Genomic DNA, 23789 nt, shown 5'->3' on the forward strand with positions numbered 1-23789 from the left:
CTAAACCTGTTTTCACTTCGTCGTTATGGAGTATTGTGTGTAGATTGAGGGGATACAACTATTTTTTATCCATTTTAGAATAAGGCTGTAACATAAAACAATTTGGGAAAAGTCAAGGGGTCTGAATACTTTCCGAATGCACTGTATATCAAATAGCTAAATGACCAAATGATCCTTGTGGGGTACTCCTAATGTTTGATATACTCCGTGTAGTGTATGTTAACACGCCWTGGTGTGTGCCCCTAGGGGCTGACTATGGTCAGATCTCAGAGGAGACGTGGCAGTATCTCCTCGGTATCTATAGTGGAGGGCCTGAGATTGCAGTGAGACAGACAGTGCCGGCCACCAACACAGACAGCCTGCATGGAGAGAGGAAGATAGAGGCAGAGACCAGGGCACTCTGAGAAATGGTGAGTTACAGCACACACACACACATACAAGCACCCAATACACACGTTGTGTTTATAAACATATACAGGTAAGCACACATACAAACAAGCACACTCAATCATACACATACAGTGCATTCAGAAAGTATTCACACTCCTTCACTACTTTCACATTTTGTTGTGTTACAGCTTGAATTTAAAATTGATTCAATTTATTTATTTTTGGTCACTGGCCTACATACAAACAAGCACACTCAATCATACACATACACTACCCATAATGTCAAAGAGGAATTATATTTTTAGACATTTTGACAAATKAATTTAAAATTTTAACCTGTCTGACTCTAGCGTTCCGCCAGCGGAACTCCTCCCACATTCCACTGAAAAGGCAGAGCGCGAAATTCAAAATATATTTATATATTTTTAGTTATATTTATATATAACTTTCACACATTAACAAGTCCAATACAGCAAATGAAAGATACACATCTTGTGAATCCAGTCAACATGTCCGATATTTTAAATGTTTTACAGCGAAAACAGCACGTATATTTATGTTAGCTCACCACCAAATACAAAGAAGGACAGACATTTTTCACAGCACAGGTAGCATGCACAAAGCCAACCTAACTAACCAAGAACCAACCAAACTAACCAAGAAACAACTTTATCAGATGACAGTCTGATAACATATTTAACATATTATACAATAAATCTATGTTTTGTTCGAAAAATGTGCATATTTCAGGTATAAATCATAGTTTACCATTGCAGCCACCATCACAACTCTCCCCAAAGCGACTAGAATAACTACAGAGAGCAACGTGTATTACCTAATTACTCATCATAAAACATTTCTTAAAAATACACAGCGTACAGCAATTGAAAGACACAGATCTTGTGAATCCAGACAATATTTCAGATTTTCTAAGTGTTTTACAGCGAAAACACAATATAGCGTTATATTAGCTTAGCATAATAGCAAACCACACAGCAGCATTGATTCCAGCCAAACATAGCGATAACGTATTCACCACCAAAATATATTAATTYTTTCACTAACCTTCTCARAATTCTTCAGATGACAGTCCTGTAACATCATATTACACAATGCATATAGAGTTTGTTCGAAAATGTGCATATATAGCGGCACAAATCGTGGTTATACAATGAGAAAAGTTGCCAAGCTGCCCAGAAAATGTCGGGCGCCATCTTGGAGAGGCACCTATTCTAATCAATAAATAATCATAAACTTGACTAAAAAATACAGGGTGGACAGCATATGAAAGACAAATTAGTTCTTAATGCAATCGCTTTGTTACATTTTTAAAATTAACTTTACTGCGCAATACRGCGTGCGCTAAAGCAGGGCTACACAAAAATTAATGGCGGCTTATGCATTTAACATTTTTCAACAGAACAACGATTTATCAGCATAAATAGTTCTTACTTTTCGATGAACTCCCATCAGAATCTTGGGAAAGGTGTCCTTTGTCCAGAACAATCGTCTTTTGGTCGAAAGATGTACTCTTGTCCTGTCGAAATCGCTGCTAACGTTAGCCATGTGCCGGAAAGATGTCCAACTCTTGAAAACGCGTCACAAAGAAATGCCAGAAAATCGCAATAAACTGATATAAATTGCTATAAGTCGGTTTAAATTAACTACCTTATGATGTCTTTAACAACTATAACGAATAAAAACATGACCGGAGATATAGAACTGGCTAAACGAAAGCTTGGAAGAAGGCCACTCTGGTGTTCATACTGCGTCAGGTGCACGGTTGAAAAGAACGGTCCTTCCGTTCCACGGTCTTATAAAGGGTCCCAGATTGCGCAATCGACTCCATTCAAATTCTCACCACTTACTGACATCTAGAGGAAGGCGTATGCAGTGTTTGTAGCCCCACAGCGTTCACAGGGACTTATAAACTGACCTGGGAACAGGGACCTCGATTTCTGAAATCTCACTCCCTGGCAGGAAATGTGCTGCAGAAGGAGTTCTGTTTCACTCAGAGACATAATTCAAACGGTTTTAGAAACTAGAGAGTGTTTTCTATCCAATAGTAATAATAATATGCATATTGTACGAGCAAGAATTGAGTACGAGGCAGTTTAATTTGGGGACCAATTTTTCCAAGATCGAAATAGCACCCCCCATGGGCTCAAGAGGTTTTAAATGTCTTGAGTCAATAAGTATTCAACCTTTTTATGACAAGCCTAAATAAGTTCATGAGTAAAAATGTGCTTAGCAAGTCACATCGTAAGTTGCATGGCTTGACTGTTTGGAGTAATAGTATTTTTAAATGTTTTTTGAATGACTACCTCATCTCTGTACCCCACACATACAATTATCTGTAAGGTCCCTCAGTCGAGCAGTGAATTTCAAACACTGATTCAACCGCAAAGACCAGTGAGGTTATCCAATGCCTAGCAAAGAAGGGCAGCTATTGGTAGATGGATAAAAAATAAGGCAAAAAGCAGACATTGAATATCACTTTGAGCATGGTGAAGTTATTAATTACACTTTGAATGGTGTATCAATAAACCCAATCACTACAAAGATACAGGCGTCCTTTCTAACTCAGTTGCCGGAGAGGAAGGAAACTGCTATTGATTTAATGGCTGATTTAATGGCTTTAATGGCTGTGATAGAATAGAACTGAGGATGGATCAACAACATTGTAGTTACTTCAAAACATGTATCCTGTTTGCAACAAGGCACTAAAGTACTAGTGCAAAACATTTGGAAAAGCAATTCACTTTTTGTACTGAATATAAAGTTTTATGTTTTGGACAAATACAACACATTACTTAACAAGTCACATAATAAATTGCATGGACTCATTTATTTATTAACTCAGGGGTGTGAATACTTTTGTGTGTGAATACTTTTGTAAATGAGATATTTCTGTATTTAAATTTCAATGAACTTGCAAACATTTCTAAAAACATGTTTTCACTTTGTCATTATGGAGTATTGTGTGTAGATGTGAGATGTTTTATTTATTTTGAATTTCATTTTRAATTCAGGCTGTAACACAACAAAATGTGGAATAAGTAAAGGCCGAGCAATTGCCGTACCAGGCAGTGATGCAACCAATCAGGATGCTCTCGATGTTGCAGCTGTAGAACCTTTTGAGGATCTCAGGATCCATGCCAAATCTTTTTAGTTTCCTGAGGGGGAATAGGCTTTGTCGTGCCCTCTTCACGACTGTCTTGGTATGTTTGGACCATGTTAGTTTGTTGTTGATGTGAACACCTGCTCCACTACAGCCCCGTCGATGAGAATGTGGGCGTGCTCGGTCCTCCTTTTCCTGTAGTCCACAATAATCTCCTTAGTCTTGGTTACGTTGAGGGATAGGTTGTTATTCTGGCACCACCTGGCCAGGTCTCTGACTTCCTCCCTATAGGCTGTCTTGTCGTTGTCGGTGATCAGGCCTACCACTGTTGTGTTGTCTGCAAACTTAATGATGGTGTTGGAGTCATGCCTGGCCATGCAGTCGTGGGTGAACAGGGAGTGCAGGAGGGGACTAAGCACGCACCCCTGGGGAGCTCCAGTGTTGAGGATCAGCGTGGCAGATGTGTTGCTACCTACCCTCACCACCTGGGGGCGGTCCGTCAGGAAGTCCGGGATCCAGTTGCAGAGGGAGGTGTTTAGTACCAGGATCCTTAGCTTAGTGATGAGCTTTGAGGGTACTATGGTGTTGAACGCTGAGAGTTAGTCAATGAATAGCATTCTCACATAAGTGTTCCTTTTGTCCAGGTGGGAAAGGGCAGTGTGGAGTGCAATAGAAATTGCATCATCTGTGTATCTGTTGGAGCGGTATGCAAATTGGAGTGGGTTCTAGGGTTTCTGGGATAATGGTGTTGATGTAAGCCGTTACCCACCTTTCAAAGCACTTCATGGCTACGGACGTGAGTGCTACGGGTCTGTAGTCATTTAGGCAGGTTGCCTTTGTTCTTGGGCACAGGGACTATGGTGGTCTGCTGAAATATGTTGGTATTACAGACTTAATCAGGGACATGTTGAGAATGTCTGAAGACACCTGCCAGTTGGTCAGCACATAACCGGAGCACACATCCTGGTAATCCGTCTGGCCCCTCAGCCTTGTGTACGTCCGGAACAGCTGATGCTCTCATGCATGCCTCAGTGTTTTTTTGCCTCGAAGCAAGCATAGAAGTGATTTACCTCGTCTGGTAGGCTCGTGTCACTGGGCAGCTCTCAGCTGTGCTTCCCTTTTGTAGTCTGTAATAGTTTGCAAGCCCTGCCACATAAGATGAGCGTCGAAGCCAGTGTAGTATGATTCAAACTTAGCCCTGTATTGACGCTTTGCCTGTTTGATGGTTCGTCGGAGGGCATAGCAGGATTTCTTGTAAGCTTCCGGGTTAGAGTCCCGCACCTTGAAAGCGGAAGCTCTACCCTTTAGCTCACTGCGAAGTTGCCTGTAATCCATGRCTTCTGGATTGGGTATGTACTAGAGGTCGACCGATTAATCGGAATTTCAAGTTTCAAATTTCATAACAATCGGAAATCGGTATATTTGGGCGCCGATTTGCCTATTTTTATTTTWATTATTATTATTTTTTACACCTTTATTTAATCTTTATTTAACTAGGCAAGTCAGTTAAGAACACATTATTATTTTCAACGACGACCTTGGAGGCAGAACGACAGTTTTTTAACCTTGTCAGCTCGGGGGATCCAATCTTGCAACCTTACAGTTAACTAGTCCTAACACCTGATTACATTGCACTCCACGAGGAGCCTGGCTGTTACGTGAATGCAGTAAGTTAAGGTAAGTTGCTAGCTAGCATTAAACTTATCTTATAAAAAACAATCAATCAATGACTGTCATTGCTCCAATGTGTACTTAACCATAAACATCAATGCCTTTCTTAAAATCAATACACAAGTATATATTTTTAAACCTGCATATTTAGCTAAAAGAAATCCAGGTTAGCAGGCAATATTAACCAGGTGAAATTGTGTCATTTCTCTTGCCTTCATTGCACGCAGAGTCAGGGTATATGCAACAGTTTGGGCCGCCTGGCTCTTTGCGAACTAATTTGCCAGAATTTTACGTAATTATGACATAACATTGAAGGTTGTGCAATGTAACAGGAATATTTAGACTCATGGATGATAAAATACGGAACGGAATAAACRTTTTGTTTTCGAGGTGATAGTTTCAGGATTAGTCAAAGGTATATGGTTTAGAGAGAAATAGTCGACGCGTTATAATTCCTGTAATAACTTGCGGCTGAACTTGAAAGGGGTTCCTTCGTTATTTTACSGTTCATGTCTTCCATAGAGAATGTCTTGATCTACTTCAAATAAGGTCTGTGTTTCGCGGAGGAGCAGACTGACAGGGGACCACGCAGACAAGTTCTGCTTTCTGCACTACAACCTAAAACTTAACTGGGAATATTGAAGACCCATGAAAGCTGGTGGTTCGTTTTAACATATGTTCTCATGTTATTTGAGACTAAATTGATTTTATTTATGTATTATATTAAGTTAAAATAAAAGTGTTCATTGTTCATTCAGTATTGTTGCAATTGTCATTATTACAAAAATGTGTGTGTGTGTGTGTATGATATGATATATATATATATATATATATATATATATATATATATATATATAAATAATCGGTATCGGCTTTTTTTGTCCTCCAATAATCGGTATCGGCGTTGAAAAATCATAATCGGTCGACCTCTAGTATGTACGTACAGTCACTGTGGGGACGACGTCCTCGATGCACTTATTGATAAAGCCAGTGACTGATGTGGTGTACTCCTCAATGCCATCGGAAGAATCCCGGAACATGTTCCAGTCTGTGATAGCAAAACAGTCCTGTAGTTTAGCATCTGCTTCATCTGACCACTTTTTTTAAAGACCTAGTCACTGGTGTGCTTCCTGCTTTAATTTTTGCTTGTAAGCAGGAATCCGGAGGATAGAGTTGTGGTCGGAATTACAAAAATGGAGGGCTAGGGGGAGCTTTGTACGCGTCTCTGTGTGTGGAGTACAGGTGATCTAGAATTCTTTTCCCTCTGGTTGCACGTTTGATGGAAATTTGGTAGAACTGATTTAAGTTTCCCTGCATTAAAGTCTCCGGCCACTAGGAGCGCCGCCTCTGGGTGAGTGGTTTCCTGWTTGCTTATTTCCTTATACAGCTGACTGAGTGCGGTCTTAGTGCCATCATCTGTCTGTGGTGGTAAATAAACAGCCACGAAAAGTATAGCTGAGAACTCTCTAGGCAAGTAGTGTGGCCTGCAATTTATCACAATATACTCTACTTCAGGCGAGCAAACAGCCACGAAAAGTATAGCTGAGAACTCTCTAGGCAAGTAGTGTGGCCTGCAATTTATCACAATATACTCTACTTCAGGCGAGCAAAATCTAGACTTCCTTAGATTTCGTGCACCAGCTGTTGTTTACAAATATGCACAGACCGCCCCCCCTCGTCTTACCGGAGTGTTGTTCTATCGCGCCGGTGCAGCGTGTATCCCACTAGCTGAATATCCATGTCGTCATTCAGCCACGATTCCGTGAAACATAGGATATTACAGTTTTTGATGTCCCGTTGGTAGGATATTCGTGATCGTACCTCGTCTAGTTTATTGTCCAATGATTGCACGTTGGCGAGTAGTATTGATGGTAACGGCAGCTTTCCCACTCGCCTTTTCCGGATTCTGACCAAGCACCCGGCTCTTTGTCCTCTGTACCTACGTCGCTTCCTCTTGCAAATAACAGGGATGTCGGCCCTGCCGGGTGTTTGGAGAATGTCTTGTGCGTCTTGTTTGTTGAAGAAAAAGTATTTGTCTAATCTGAGGTGAGTGATCGCTGTCCTGATATCCAGAAGCTCTTTTTTGCCGTAAGATACGGTTGCAGAAACATTATGTACAAAATAAGTTACAAATAACGCGAGAAAACCACATAATAGCACAATTGCTTGGGCGCCCGTAAAACTGCTTCCATTTCTTCCTGCGCCATTTTAGAGTCCACCTGTGGTAAATTCAATTGATTGGACATGATTTGGAAAGGCAAATATCTGCAGCATTGAAGGTCCCCAAGAACACCGTGGCCTCCATCATTCTTAAATGGAAGAAGTTTGCAACCACCAAGAAATCTCCAAGAAACGATATTCTCTGGTCTGATGAAACCAAAATTGAACTCTTTGGCCTGAATTCCAAGTGTCATGTCTGGAGGAAACCTGGCACCATCCCTACGGTTAAGCTTGGTGGTGGCAGCATCATGCTGTGGGGATGTTTTTCACAGCAGGGACTGGGAGACTAGTCAGTATCAAGAGAAAGATGAATGGAAGAAAGTACATAGAGATCCTTGATGAAAACCTGCTCAGGACCTCAGACTGGGGCGAAAGTTCACCTTCCAGCAGGTAAACAACCCTAACCACACAGCCAAGACAACGCAGGAGTGGCTTCAGGGCAAGCCTCTGAATGTCCTTGAGTGGCCCATCCAGAGCCCGAACTTGAACACGATCAAACATCTCTGGAGAGACCTGAAAATAGCTGTGCAGCGACACTCCCCGTCCAACCTGACAGTACTTGAGAGGATCTGCAGAGAAGAATAGGAGAAACTCCCCAAATTCAGGTGTGCCAAGCTTGTAGCGTAATACCCAAGAAGACTCAAGGCTGTAATCGCTGCCAAAGATGCTTTAACAAAGTACTGAGTAAAGTGTCTGAATACTTATGCAATATTTCAGTTTTTTAATTGCAAAAATTCTAAAAACCTGTTTTTGCTTTGTCATTATGGCGTATTGTGTGTAGATTGAGAAAAAACTAACAATTTCATCAATTTTGGAATAAAGCTGTAATTTAACAATGTGGAAAAAGTAAAGCGGTCTGAAAACTTTCCGAATGCACTGTATATACATATACACACACACACACACCACTCAGGTCTAAGGAGAAGGCAGCATAAACATGACCATTTTTCCTAAACACTTCAGTACTGGACCTCTTGGCTCCTTTAACGGTCTGGTACCATTGTTCTCACGTAGCTCAGGTCGTTCTCATGAGTTACTACATTCCTCCATTGTGGGATAGGGTGTGTGTGGTTAATGGGTGTGCCTGAATGTGAAAAGATCAAGGAAGGCAATGCACTCGATGTAGTTAATAAATATCTTGTAATTCTGGACAACTGTGATTGCACAACCTGAGATTACAGATACTGTAACTAGATTGCACATTAAGACGGAGGGTAATTGGTCYTGCACATTAAAACATGCAATTCTACCAAAAAATACTTAATCCACCAGAATACACAAAATTCAAGTCCGTTTCCCTTTGCCCTTGATGTATTTTCCTCTTTTTCTAAGAATGTTTTCTTTCCTTCCCTTATAGGTTGACTGTGTTTGACTCCCCTGTACACGAGCCCTCACTGGAGCTGAGGGGGTTGATTTGCACCTGGGTGAAGAGAAGCCTTATTGTGAGCACTTTGTAAAATGTAGCAACGCGCCTTGTTCTATTACCTGTGCAGGAAGACATATTGGTCAATTATYATCATAGTGTAGTAGAAAAGGTGTTATTTATTGAACAAACTCTTAAGATGTTTTAGTAAGAAAATATACATTGCGTGACACCATGTCTTCGAAGCTGTTTTGGTAGTTGCAGTAGGTTGGTGACATCAAAATCTAAATTGCTGCTGTACTACTGTAGTAGGTGTGTCATATCGTTAATGGTGTCCTGCACTCGTACGAGAGGCAGAGGGGGGGRAGGGAATGGCGTGCCGAGGGGCGTGACATCATCAGTGTTAATTGCTACTTGACAACTCGGGTGAACTTGTACTAATCTTTTTTTGCTGCAGGCCCCAAACAACAAACATTCAATGACTACACGTTTGTCACTCCGAGACAATGGAAGAGGATGGATGTAAAAAAAAATAAAAATAAATAAAAAGGCACTTAACCCTAATTGCTCCTGTGTGTTGCTCTGGATAAGTGTGTCTGCTAAATGACTTAAAATGTAAAATATCATAATCCCCCTCATCCCTCTCACCAGAAAGGTACAATTACCTTTACTGTGCATGTATATACTGCACGCTAAAACAGAGGTTCAAACTTGTTTTTTGTTTTTGGTAGGTAGGACGATGTTATGTACTTTGACAAGAGATGATGCAAGTGGTGATGTCATTATGAGCTTCCCCTGATTTCCCTGAGTATGCCAACTAACCGTTTAATGGTTAAATGACATGCGTTCAAGCGTGTCAATGGCTACTGTAGCAATGCTATGTAATGGATGCTGTCTAGTCGGTCCAAACAGTGTTTGAACCTAAAAGTAGAGGTTTGAAAAATATCTGAGTGATTCTGTGCTGCCGTGCTGGTAAGTGGTATGTCAGTGTCCAAAGAGTAATTATGTAGTTTTTTTAAAAGATAACTTAATTTTTCCCCCCTTTTTAAAATATATATATATAATGTATATACTTTTTTTGTACTGTATTTTTGTAAATTCTGTACAGATGTGAAACCTCCATGTCTATGTTTGTTTTTTTATGGAGAAGTGCAATGAAACATTTCTGGCTGTCTATCTGTGCTCAGACACCTTAGAGTTATTATTGTTGTTGTTGTTATTATTATTAAAGTCTGCTGATAGGTTGCCTAGCATTGTACATTTGTTATGACAGTGGACTACAGTGACGATTCTTGTGCTGCAGTATTATTYGAACGTTTTTATAACGCTATGTGATACTTATCTTAATTCACCTCACTTCTGAATTCCTGGTTGTTGTGTTTATGTTGGGTTGTTTGCACACACACACACACTCGCGTGTAAGAGTTTTATTTTCACTTGTTGATGATTTAACATTAAGACATTGCTGTGGTGGAATTGATTGCGTAGATAATGACTCGCCTCTGTCTTTATCCAAAAGAATAATAGTAATTAGTCAACTTGTGTTTCAATGACGATAGTGTCTGTCATGGTCACAGTAATGATGATCTATTGATGCTGTTTGTCTTCGGTGGTACGTCCAAACTCAGATGAGTGTCTGTAAAACTGATGTAATGATTATATGATTAAAAGGCTTCTTTCATTTGCCTGTGTATTTTGGTGTGTAATCATATTTTCACACTWGTTTTCACACATAGCCGCAGTACAGTGTTGAATTAGAACCAGGAGATATTTTTGCAAAAAAWAWAWATATATATTCATATTCCAGAGGTCTTACTGGCATCTAATTTAATAAATTGTCTCATTCTGAACTAGGACACAATATGATAAATGTCTCTCATTTTGAAATATTGTTGACTACTTATCTATCCCACTGCCACACCCCAAAGTATACACTAATTAGTGGTTTAATATATGGTTATAATGATCAGCGCTAACAGACTGCCATCTTTTAAGATATTTCATAATAATGAAAGAGAATGTTATGATTCATAATCTCGGTATTAAAATATCATTTTTAATGTTGGAATGATGGCCAGATCAATAGGTAATCTGGAAGACCAGACATTTCCAATTGATTAAGCTTTTAGGGGCATTTAGAGCCACTGATCCCTTATGCTGCATGCTGGGTAAAATAATCTAATTGGACACTCCCTTGATGCTTTGGTGACCTTTTATTGTCTGTGTGTGAGCGCCTGCACATGTTCGCGCACGTGTTTTGTGTATGTGTGTTGGCACGCATGTATGCTTTGTGAAACTTGTGTGTGAGAGAGCGAGACAGAACAGTGGTGTCTCACTGTGTGAGACTATGATGTCATAGTCTCATCCCCTATGCCTGGCTCTGGCTGTATCATGCTAATCCAGACCGAGGACTAAGGAGAGAAGGGAGGAGAGATAATAACAGGAGGAGAGAGGATAGAAGAGCACACTGATCATCCTTTGCAGAAAGGAGCAGTGAAACAACATACAAGGTAAGTGGGAGGGGTAATGTATACCTCTCATTCTCTCTTTGACCAACCCAAATAAGACTGCTGCTGGATCGCTCTACTGTTTCAAAACATTGGCATGTGTGCCTCTGACTGCAGCCTCTGACTACTGCATGTGTGTGACTGTCTACACCAGCTGTCTGAGAGTAATGACATATGTTCCTGTACAGATAGTGTTTGGGCACAACAATTCGGTGTTCTGTGCATCTAACTGCAGAGGTGCAAATATTGTACGAACAGTGTGTTTATCATAGATGTTACTTCATTTTCTGACACAGTAAAGATTAGAGTTTCAGCTGTTACAGACATTGAATGACTCAGGAGAAACCAAACCTCATGAAATGAATGAGTGATGATAGTTAAATAGCTGCTGTAGAATTACTTTAAGCCTTTGGCTGTGATAGAGCTAAATGAAATCATGGAGGATCTGTAGTAATGACAGGGACGCTGTGCAGTCTACTGTACCAGTAGATCTGATGGGACCGGGGTGGGGCTGTCCCGTCCTCGCCCCAGTAACTGACATCATTGGCTCATTTGGATGTAATGGCTCTTTGTATGCAAACGAGTTGCCTTTGCATGATGCACACAGGCTGATCATGATGTGATGATAGACAGAAGGTCACAGTCTACTGACAGTAGACATCATAATGCTCTTATCTGGTTAAATTGAATGGTAATGTCTGGGCTGTATGCTTAGGGTTGTTGTCCCAGTCTGGAGCAGGTTTTCATCAAGGATCTCTCTGTCCTTTGCTCCATTAATCTTTCCCTCGATCCTGACTAGTCTCCCAGTCTCTGCTGCTGAAAAACATCCCCACAGCATGATGCTGCCACCACCATGCTTCACCGTAGGGATGGTGCCAGTTTTCCTCTAGACGCTTTGCATTCAGGCCAAAGAGCTCAATCTTGGTTTCATCAGACCAAAGAATCTTGTTTCTGATGGTCTGAGAGTCCTTTAGGTGCCTTTTGACAAACTCTAAGCAGGCTGTCATGTGCCTTTTACTGAGGAGTGGCTTCCRTCTGGCTACTCTGCCATAAAGGCCTGATTGGTGKAGTGCTACAGAGATGGTTGTCCTTCTGTAAGGTTCTCCCATCTCCACAGAGGAACTCTAGAGCTCTGTCAGAGTGACCATCAGGTTTTTGGTCACCTCCCTGACCAAGGCCCTTCTCCCCCGATTGCTTAGTGCCCGACCTCACTAGTGCTCTTGTGGCTGAATGGAAGCAAGTCCTCACAGAAATGTTCCAATATCTAGTGGAAAGCCTTCCCAGAAGAGTGGAAGCTGTTATAGCAACAAAGGGGGGACAAACGCCATATTAATGCCCATGATTTTGGAAAGAGATGTTCGACAAGGTGTCTACATACTCTTGGTCAAGTAGTGTACATGCTAAACAAAGATCAATCCTGAAAATGTAGCAGTGTCCCAGTGTATGTTCACCTAGTGTACAAGCATTACAAATCAACCGTACAGCAGTTTGTGTTAGGAGATACATGAGTAGTTAGTAATGTGAGTATCTGAGTCTTCTGTGTGGCAGAGGGGTTTGTTTGATGATTAACAACTAATGGTGTGATTGTGGTAACGTACAGGAACTCAAATCCTATTGTTCTCCCGATCTGGAACACCGCACTCTCATTGTCACTGCTGTGTATGACCTCCCTAAGCTGACACTGCGACGGCTCTCAAGGAACTACACCGGACTATGTGCAAACTGGAAACTGCAAACTGCATATCCTGAAGCCGCATTTATTGTAGCTGGGGACTTTTAATAAAGGAAATCTGAGGAAAATGCTGAAATGAAATTCTATCAACACATCTCCTGTGCTAAACATGCATCATGGACCCTGGATCATTGCTAATCTCCCTTCTGGGATGGCTACAAGGCCCTACCTCCGGCAAATCTCCATTCTGCTTTTCTCTACCTACAGGCAGRATATTAAATAGGAAGCACCCGTGGTAAGGACATTTCAACATTGGTCTGACCAATCGGAATCTATGCTTCAAGATTGTTTTGATCAAGCCTTTGAGAATAGTATCGATGTATACACTGACTCGGTTCATCAGGAAGTGCATAGAGGATGTTGTTCCCACTGTGAAGATTAGAACTTATTCAAACCAAAAACTGGAAAGACGGCAGCATTCGTGCAAAACTGAAAGCGTGAACAACCGCATTTAATTATTTAATTTTTTTACCTTTATATAACTAGGCAAGTCAGTTAAGAACAAATTCTTATTTTCAATGACAGCCTAGGAACAGTGGGTTAACTGCCTGTTCAAGGGCAGAACAACAGATTTGTACCTTGTCAGCTCGGGGATTTGAACTTGCAACCTTTCGGTTACTCGTCCAACKCTCTAACCAGCCGCAATTTAACAATTGCAAGGTGACTGGGAACATGGACGTGGACAAACAGACAAGCTATGACCTCCGTAAAGCAATCAAAAAGGCAAAATAACAGTACAGGGACAAATTGGAGTTGCAATTCAACGGCTCAGACACCAGACGTATGTGGCAGGGACTCCAGACAATTAATTACGGATTATAAAGGGAAAGCCAGACACATCGCGGACACTGAGGAAAACCACATCGGGCCGACGACGCAAACCCCCGCCACTCATGAGGACTGTGAGCTCTCGTTCTTCTTGGCCGACGTGAGTAAGACATTTAAGTGTGTTAACCCTCGCAAGGCTGCCGGCCCAGAAGGCATCGCATGCCGCGTCCTCAGAGCATGTGCAGACCAGCTGGCTGGAGTGTTTACAGACATATTCAATCTCTCCATATCCCTGTCTGTTGTTCCCACTTGCTTCAAGATGTCCACCATTGTTTCTCTACCCAAGAAAGCAAATGTAACTGAACTAAATGACTAACTAAGTAGTACTCACTTCTTTCATCATGAAGTGCTTTGAGAGGCTAGTTAAGGATCTTATCACCTCCACCGTACAACGAAAGATGAGAGAGCCTACAGGGAGGAGGTGAGAGCCCTGGCGGAGTGATGCCAGGAAAATAACCTCTCCCTCAACGTCAACAAAATCAAGGTGCTGATCGTGGACTACAGGAGACCGCAGAGAGAGTATGTCCCCTTCCACATCGATGGGGCCGCAGTGGAGAGGGTCAAAAGCTTCAAGTTCCTCGGCATGCACATCACTGATGACCTGAAATTGTCCCTTCACACAGACCTTCTGGGGAAGAAGGCGCAGCAGTGCTTCTTCAATCTCAGGATGATGAAGAAATTCATCTCGACCCCTAAGACCCCCACAAACTTCTACATATGCACCATTGAGAGCATTCTGTCGGGCTATATTACCGCCTGGTACTGCAATCGCACTGTCCACAACTGCAGGGCTCGCCAGAGGGTGATGCGTTCAGCCCAACGCATCTTCGGAGGCACATTGCCTACCCTCCAGGACATCTACAGAACCTGGTGTCACAGGAAGGACCATCTATATCAGGGGTGGGCAACTCCAGTCCTCGGAGGCCTGATTGGTGTCACAGTATCTCCTTCCCTAGCAAACACAGCTGATTAATCAAATTGCATTAGAAACTGAAGATCATGATTTAGGTGATTATTGGAGTCAGGTGTGTTAGCTGGGGCTGGGGCAAAACTGTGATGCCAACTCAGTAAAATCTTTGAAATTGTTGCATGTTGCGTTTTATATTTTTGTTCAGTGTAGGAGGCGACAGTACAGGTGGGACCGAGAGCTGGGACCGAGAGTCTCCGGGCTATCAGACTGCTAAACAGTCACTGCTAGCCGGCCTCCTCCCAATACCCTGCCCTGAACCTTAGTCACTCTTACTAGCCAGTTACCACTCGATACTCTATCCTGCACCTTAGAGAATGCTTTGCCCTATCTACTGTACATAGTCATTTAACACTGGTCACTTTAATAATGTTTACACACTGTTTTACCCACGTTATATGTATATACTGTATTCTAGTGAAGGCTCATCCTATATAACTACTGCTGTACAAACCTTTTCTATTCATATACTGAGTCCATACCGTGCTTCTACACCTGCATTGCTTGCTGTTTGGGGTTTTAGAATGGGTTTCTGTACAGCACTTTGAGATATCAGCTGATGTAAGAAGGGCTATATAAATAAATTTGATTTGATATGCATACCTTAATACACTGAATATACCAAACATTAGGAACAAATCAAATCAAATTGTTATTAGTTACATGCGTTGAATACAACACCTTACAGTGAAATGAGCCCCTAACCGACAGTGCAGTTTCAAAAAATACAGATAAGAATAAGAGAGAAAAGTAATTAAACAGGAGCAGTAAAACATAATAATATATACAGGGGGGTGCCGGTACAGAGTCTATGTGCGAGGGCACCAGTTTGTTGAGGTAGTATGTACATGTAGGTAGAGTTAATTAAAGTGACTAGGCATAGATGGCAACAGAGAGTGGCAGTGGTGTGGAGGGGAGGGGGTGGGGCAATGTGAATAGTCTGGGTATCCATTTGACTAGATGTTCAGGAGTCTTATGGCTTGGGGGTAGAAGCTGTTTAGAAGCCTCTTGGACCTAGACTTGGCGCTCCGGTACCGCTTGCCATGTGATAGCTGAGAGAACAGTCTATGACTTGGGTGGCTGGAGTCTTTGACAATTTTCAGGGCCTTCCTTTGACACCGCCTGGTATAGAGGTCCTGGATGGCAGGATGCTTGGCCCCAGTGATGTACTTGGCTGTTCGCACTGCCCTCTGTAGTGCCTTGCGGTTGGAGGCCGAGCAGTTGCCATACCAGACAGTGATGCAACCAGTCAGGATGCTCTCGATGGTGCAGCTGTAGAACCTTTTGAGGATCTGAGGACCCATGCCAAATCTTTTCAGTCTCCTGAGGGGGAAGAGGTTTTTTGTCATGCCCGCTTCACGACTGTCATTGTGTGCTTGGACCATGTTAGTTTGTTGGTGATGTGGACACCAAGGAACTTGAAGCTCTCAACCTTCTCCACTGCAGCCCCGTCGATGAGAATGGGGGCGTGCTCGGTCCTCTTTTTCCTGTAGTCTACAATCATCTCCTTTGTCTTGATCAAATTGAGGGAGAGGTTGTCCTGGCACCACACGGCCAGGTCCCTGACATCCTCCCTGTAGGCTGTCTTGTTGTTGTCGGTGATCAGGCCTACCACTGTTGTCATCTGCAAATTTAATGATGGTGTTACGCACGCCTCTTGTAGGAGGGAACRCAACACCCTGCTACACTCAACTCCCCGTGGAGTGAAAGAGGTATGTGACTGTAGGTGCGAGTAAGGATGACAGGCAGAGAATATTACTGTTTACATTAAATGTATTCTTCTTTCACACGGTAATTTGGGGAAAAGGGGCTGGAAGGAACCAAAGCGAAGAAAATAAAAGTTAAAGAGCCCCCTCTCCTACCTTACCTATCTACCCACTACTTACTTATACTTAACGCCACCTGGCGCGCTGACCTTTATACAGGGGGTGGTCTGCCCAGGTCTTACCTAATGTGCATAGACAGAGTACATACTACGGGTATATGTATGCCCGCAAGCCTCTTGCCTAAGCACTCCCAAGGTGCCTTCTCCTTCCCCTTGGGAACAAAAACAGAATAATTACTAATGTAAAGTGAGCAATTTCCATAATCAAAAAAACAGTCCTTTTGACAAAAACATACCCCTGCAKGACCGGCTACAAAATACTTTAGAACAAATTATACAGACCCACAACGAAACACAGGACACACAAAKAAGCTCTCTCCCCTAACAAAGGAATGCTGGCTTTTCAAGCTGCAGAAGGAGTTGGTAATTGCAGAAAGCTGTATCCCCTGACGAGAGGGCAGGGTCAGAGCTCCAATTTGCAATGGGGGCCGTCCAATCAGCTGCTTGGGGGAATCCAGGAAGACATTTCCTGAAATACACATATGCATATACACAACACAGAATCTGGGGAACGTAACAGATGGTGTTGGAGTCGTGCGTGGCCGTGCAGTTATGAGTGAACAGGGAGTACAGGAGGGGCTGAGCATGCACCCCTGAGGGGCGTGCATGTTGAGGACCAGAGTGGCGGATGTGTTGTTACCACCTGGGGGCGGCCCATCAGGAAGTTCAGGATCCAGTTGCAGAGGGAGGTGCTTAGTCCCAGGTTCCTTAGCTTATTGAGGAGCTTTGAGCGCACTATGGTGTTGAAACGCTGATCTGTAGTCAATGAATAGCATTCTCACATAGGTGTTCCTTTTGTTCAGGTGGGAAATGGCAGTGTGGAGTGCAATAGCGACTGTATCATCTGTGGATCTGTTGGGGCGGTATGCAAATTGTGGGTTTAGGGTTTCTGGGATATGGTGTTGATGTGAGCCATGACCAGCCGTTCAATGCACTTCATGGCTAATCAATAGTTGGTCAGCACATGCTCACAGTCCTGGTAATCCGTCTGGCCCTGCGGCCTTGTGAATGTTGACCTGTCTAAAGGTCTTACTCACATCGGCTGCGGCTAGTGTGATCACACAGTCTTCCAGTACAGCTGATGCTTTCATGCATGTTTCAGTGTTATTTGCCTCGAAGCGAGCAYAGAAGTAATTTAGCTCGTCTGGAAGGCTCGTGTCACTGAGCAGCTCTCGGCTGTGCTTCCCTTTGTAGTCTGTAATGGTTTGCAAGCCCTGCCACATCCAACGAGTGTCAGAGCCAGTGTAGTATGACTCGATCTTAGTCCTGTATTGACGCTTTTCCTGTTTGATGGATAGTCGGAGGGCATTGCGGGATTTCTTAGAAGCTTCCGGGTTAGAGTCCCGCTCCTTGAAAGCAGCAGCTCTAGCCTTTAGCTCAGTGTGGATGCTGCCTGTAATCCATGGTTTCTGGTTGGGGTATGTAAGTATGGTCACTGTGGGGACGACGTCATCGATGCACTTATTGATGAAGCCAATGACAGATGTGGTGTACTCCTCAATGATATTGGGGGAATCCCGGAACATATTCCAGTCTGTGCTGGCAAAACAGTCCTGTAGCTTAGCATCTGCTTCATCTGACGACTTTTTTATTGATCTAGTCACTGGTGCTTCTTGCTTTAATATTTGCTTGTTAGCAGGAATTGGGAGGATAGAATTATGGTCAGATTTGCCAAATGGAGGGCGAGGGAGAGATTTGTATGCATCTCTGTGTGTGGAGTATAGGTGGTCCAGAGTTCTTTTCCCTATTGTTGCACATTTAACATGTTGATAGAAATTAGGTAAAACTGATTTTAGTTTCCCTTCATTAAAGTCCCTACTGGGAGCGCCGTCTCTGGGTGAGCGTTTTCTTGTTTGCTTATGGCGGAATACAGCTCATTCAATGCTATCTTGGTGCCAGCCTCTGACTGACTGTGGTGGTATGTAAACAGCTACAAAGAATATAGATGAAAACTCTCTCGGTCGGTAATGTGGTCTGCAGCTTATCATGATAAACTCTACCTCAGGTGAGCAATGGCTCGAGACTGCCTTAGATATCGTGCAGCAGCTGTTGTTTACAAAAAGACATAGACCCCTTGTCTTACCAGACGCCGCTGTTCTATCCTGCCCGTGCATTGAATAACCAGTCAGCTGTATGTTGATATTGTCGATGTTCAGCCACGACTCCGTGATACATAAAATGTTGCAGTTTTTAATGTCCCGTTGGTAGTTTAATCTTCCCAATAACTCGTCCAAAGATTGCAAGTTTGCGAGCAGAATTGAAGGGAGTCGAGGTTTATTCGATCTCCTATTCCTCAGAAGGCAGCCTGCCCTCCGGACTCTCTTTCGCCACCTCCTCTTCAAGCAGATCACTGGGGTCGGGGTCTGTTCCCGAGGGAACCGTATGTCCTCCACCTCGGGCTCGTCAGAGTCGTGAAAGAAGAAAAATKATTCTGCTAGTCCGTGGTGAGTAATCACAGTCCTGATGTCTAGAAGTTATTTTTGGTCGTAAGAGACGGTAGCGGTAACATTATGTACAAAAATAGTTTAARAAATAAGTTACAAACAACGCAGATAAACAAACAAAAAAACACAATCGGTTGGGGGTACGTAAAACATCTGCCTTCTGCTCCGGCGCCATTCCTAATATTGAGTAGCTGCCTCAATTCGTTGGGCAAGGACTCTACAAGGTGTCAAAAGTGTTCCACAGGGATGCTGGCCCATGTTGACTCCAATGCTTCCCAAAGTTGTGTCAAGTTGACTGGATGTCCTTTGGGTGCTGGGCAACCCTTGATACACACACAGGAAATGTTTGAGTTTGAAAAGCCCAGCAGCGTTGTAGTTCTTGATACAAACCAGTGCGCCTGTCACCTACTACCATACTGTTCAAAGGCGCTTAAATAGTGACATCATTAAGGGATCATAGCTTTCACCTGGATTTACCTGGTCAGTCTATGTCATGTAAAGAGCAGGTGTCCTTAATGTTTTGTACACTTTGTGTGTATTTAAGTGATAATGCCAGAGAAGCCGGTGTTTGGAGGATATATTGGCACAGGTGTTGTCTCGGACCCGCAAACCGTGCCACTATATCCTCCAAACACCGGCTTCGAGGGCATTATCACTTTTATACAATGAGTTATCAACATATTCAAATAATGATTAACATATTTTCATTAAAAACGTTGTTTTGATGAATTTATTCATACACTTTCATCCTTCTACAATATATAGTCCCGACACAAATCTAGGGTTGCTACCCAAGCCGGCTGGTCGTTCGTTCTATCAGTTCTGTTGCCAGAGACGCGACCCAGTCGTTCTCTCTTTTTGTTCTGTATCTATGGGCTGTATCTGTATTCGTTCTAAAATACTTGCTGGCAATGTTCTTATGCCTTGCTTGCTAGCTAGTGTGAGAGCAAAATTACAAGATTATGTTATAATACTGCTGACACACTGCTCAGCTCAGCCATAGAATGATGCAAACCATTCAGATGAAATCAGTCACAACCAATAGGTAGCACTTAAATACCAATATATGGACACATTTCATCTGAATAGATTGCAAACTCCATGTCCTTTCACAATGGATTTACAATTCTTCCAATGCACCTCACTCAGCCCGCGCAAACACACACATATTTTTAAGTGAAATATTATTACACACATATCGACAAAATGTCCATATCAACAATCAAAAAGACTGAAAAATGCAGTTCAAAACATCAAAAAAAGTGTCATCAAAATGAAAATCGAGCTTGATAAATCAAATGCATCAAATGAATGTTGTCTATTCTCATGTTCATTCAACAGTAGCCTAATCCTCAAATTGCAAAGTAAAATGCATTTAGACCTTCCTTTACTTGTGAATGAAGTCAATTCATCTGTCCTTCAGGGTAAACCTCTTGGTGACAGACAGCATTGTAGGGCCAAGGATGACAAAATGATCAAACCTGGCTTTCATTTGAACACTGATATTGTAAAACATTCCTCTCATCTCTGATCAGATGTCTGCTCCTGGTTCCTGTGTCTGTCGGGCAGTCTGGTGCATTCAAACAGATGCTTTTCTGCCTCTTTCTCTGATTTATGGTCAGGAAGCTCTAGTGTTGGTCTCCCTCTCTGAATTTATACCAAGGTTCTTCTTGGAAATCAAACTTTGTTTGAGGTGCAGCAGTTGTCAGGTTGTTTTTGCTACAGTAGCTAGCTAGCTTCGTTCAGTTCAAGGGACATGCTCAAACGTGCTGTGTTTACCCGAGGCTTACCCACACATGTTTATGCAATACGCATGTGCAAAATATGAAATAGGCTCAATGCAACAAATGAAGCTAGGCAAAGCAGCGAGGCCTATGCTGACCCTGTCCATTAAGTCACTGTAGTAAGGAATAGCTGCTCGCATCAATGGTTTGAATGAATGGATAGGAAGACGTGAATACCCTAGTGCCTTTCCTTTTGATGCAGTTTTGATGCAGTTTTAGCACATTTTGAGCATAACAATCAACAGAATCATTGAGAGAAAAAACAATTTTCATAACAGCTTTTTTCTTATATTATCACAGGGTAAGCATTGCCTATCCTGACTGCATGTCACTGGAATGTGTGTGTTCGACCCCAGCAGACAACTGTATTAGATAGCCTTGTTGTGTCTGTGTGACTGGACAGGAAGGACTGGGAGGCCAGACTTATTAACCCCTAGTTTTCCTTTTCTTCTCTCTTTCTTTTCAGGCTTGTCTCTGTTCGACAACCTGAGCTAAAACATTCACTGACCTGAGGACCTCACACCGAGGACAACCCTTACATGACCAAAGACTGACCAGGACCACGTTTTTGGATTGAAAACACTAGTTGGAGCCAGAGTAAACYGTACTGCAGATTAACCATATCCTGGATTAAGGAGAGAGAGGGACAAATATCTAACACTTTTTCCATCACTCTCCCTCCCTACTGGCACTAGAGAAGGACTTTACAGAACACACTAATATCTGATGTAAATATTGACATTGTGTTGGATGCCTGTCCTCATCTGAATTGCACTAAGAGAAAGAGAAGAGAAAGTTATGGGAGCTCATCCATAACCCTTTGACTCCTCAACTGGCGGTGACCTCAGAGCTGCCCTAGGGGCTGGGTTCGATGTGAGGCAGCTGTCTGCTGCGGTCGACATGCAACCAACGTCTGACTTCTCTTTTTTTACTCCCTCAGTTTTTTTCTCGTTGTAGCTGCACCTCTTTCTCTCTCGGCCTGGGGCAAGGATTCAAATAGTCCTCCTGTAAATCCATTCTGAGGGAAGACACACACACTCGCTCACTCACTGGAGGTCTGAGTCAGACTACGCCACTGAGAGAGAGTTGTGTGTGTCAGTGAGTCTGTCATGTCTGTTTCACTTACTTACCTGTCACATCTGTCTGTCTGTCCGTGTGAATAAGTGTGAGTGACATCACATACGTAACAGTTCGCGGTGTCTGTCTCGCTATCTGTCTGTGGGAATCAGTGACTTCATGTGACAAAACGTGTGTGTGTGTGTGTCTAYCAGCATTCAACGATACGAGCCAATTCCACTGTGTGTGTATCGCTCTCCATAAACCCACAATGGGCTGTGCCATGTGCTCACAGTTGATTGATATGTGGAGTGTGTCGGTGAGGAGAACCAGCCGAAGGGCCATGGAACTGACTGCCCTTCCCGAGGCTCTCCAGGGGGGCTACCACAGAGTCACCGGCCTCCACTACATGTCCTCCTTCTCCGATGCAGAGGACTGCTGCGATGACAAGAACAGTCACAACAGCACCACCGGCAGCTCCTTCACTATGGACTGGCAAGAGACAGATGACTGACACTGGGGTGACAAGCAGTGTTTCCCAACTCCAGTCCTCGGGTACTWGTCAACTAATCATCAAATAAAATCAATTTTTATTAGTCACATGCACCGAATATAACAGGTGTAGCCCTTACAGTGAAATGCTTACTTACGAGACCCTAACCAACAGTGCAGTTTCAAAAAATACGGATAAGAATAAGAGATAAAAGCAACAAGTAATTAAAGAGCAGSAGTAAAAAATAAAATAACAATATATACAAGGGGGTGCCGCTACAGAGTCAATGTGCGGGAGCACCAGTTAGTTGAGGTAGTATGTACAGTTGAAGTCGGAAGTTTACATACACTTAGGTTAAAGTCATTAAAACTCATTTTTCAACCACTCCACACATTTCTTGTTAACAAACTATAGTTTTGGCAAGTCGGTTAGGACATCTACTTTGTCACAAGTCATTTTTCCAACAATAGTTTACAGACAGATTATTTCACTTATAATTCACTGTATCACAATTCTAGTGGGTCAGAGGTTTAAATACACTAAGTTAACTGTACCTTTAAACAGCTTGGGAAATTCCAGAAAATTATGTCATGGCTTTAGAAGCTTCTGATAGGCTAATTGACATAATTTGAGTCAACTGGAGGTGTACTTGTGGATGTATTTCAAGGCCTACCTTCAAACTCAGTGCCTCTTTGCTTGACATCATGGGAAAATCAAAAGAAATCCAAAACCTCAGAAAAAAATTGTAGACCAAGACTGGTTAATCCTTGGGAGCAATTTCCAAATGTCTGAAGGTACCACGTTCATCTGTACAAACAATAGTATGCAAGTAAAAACACCATGGGACCACGCAGCCGTCATACCGCTCAGGAAGGAGATGCGTTCTGTCTCCTAGAAATGAACGTGCTTTTGTGCGAAAAGTGCGAATCAATCCCAGAACAACCGCAAAGGACTTTGTGAAGATGCTGGAGGAAACGGGTACAAAAGTACCTATATTCACAGTAAAACAAGTCCCTATATCGACATAACCTGAAAGGCCGCTCAGCAAGGAAGAAGCCACTGCTCCAGAACCGCCATAAAAAAGCCAGACTATGGTTTGCAACGGCACATGGGGACAAAGATCRTCATTTTTTAAGAAATGTCCTCTGGTCTGATGAAACAAAAATAGAAATGTTTGGCCATAATGACCATTGTTATGTTTGGAGATAAAGTGGGAGGCTTGCAAGCCGAAGAACACCATCCCAACCGTGAAGCACGGGGGTGGCAGCATCATGTTGTGGCGGTGATTTGCTGCAGGAGGGACTGGTGCACTTCACAAAATAGATGGC

The 23789-nt window shown here is 42.8% G+C and overlaps 1 protein-coding gene and 1 long non-coding RNA gene across 2 annotated transcripts in view; one reads left to right on the forward strand and one right to left on the reverse strand.

Moving 5' to 3' along the window:
- The window catches only part of LOC112080669 (ubiquitin carboxyl-terminal hydrolase 20-like), a 43788-nt gene extending 33339 nt beyond the window's left edge, over positions 1-10449 (forward strand). The window contains 2 exon segments of the mRNA XM_070442657.1: positions 247-410; positions 8760-10449. Coding sequence (XP_070298758.1) covers positions 247-404 — 158 coding nt within the window. The 3' untranslated portion in view covers positions 405-410; positions 8760-10449.
- Positions 1-23789, reverse strand: part of LOC139027450 (uncharacterized) — a 143460-nt gene extending 119671 nt beyond the window's left edge. Inside the window, exon 1 of the long non-coding RNA XR_011479532.1 lies at positions 23718-23789. This is a non-coding gene — a long non-coding RNA (uncharacterized lncRNA). The remainder of the gene's footprint in view (positions 1-23717) is intronic.

This window comes from Salvelinus sp. IW2-2015, unplaced genomic scaffold, assembly GCF_002910315.2.
Source record: "Salvelinus sp. IW2-2015 unplaced genomic scaffold, ASM291031v2 Un_scaffold16416, whole genome shotgun sequence".
In the NCBI taxonomy this organism is placed as follows: Eukaryota; Metazoa; Chordata; class Actinopteri; order Salmoniformes; family Salmonidae; genus Salvelinus; species Salvelinus sp. IW2-2015.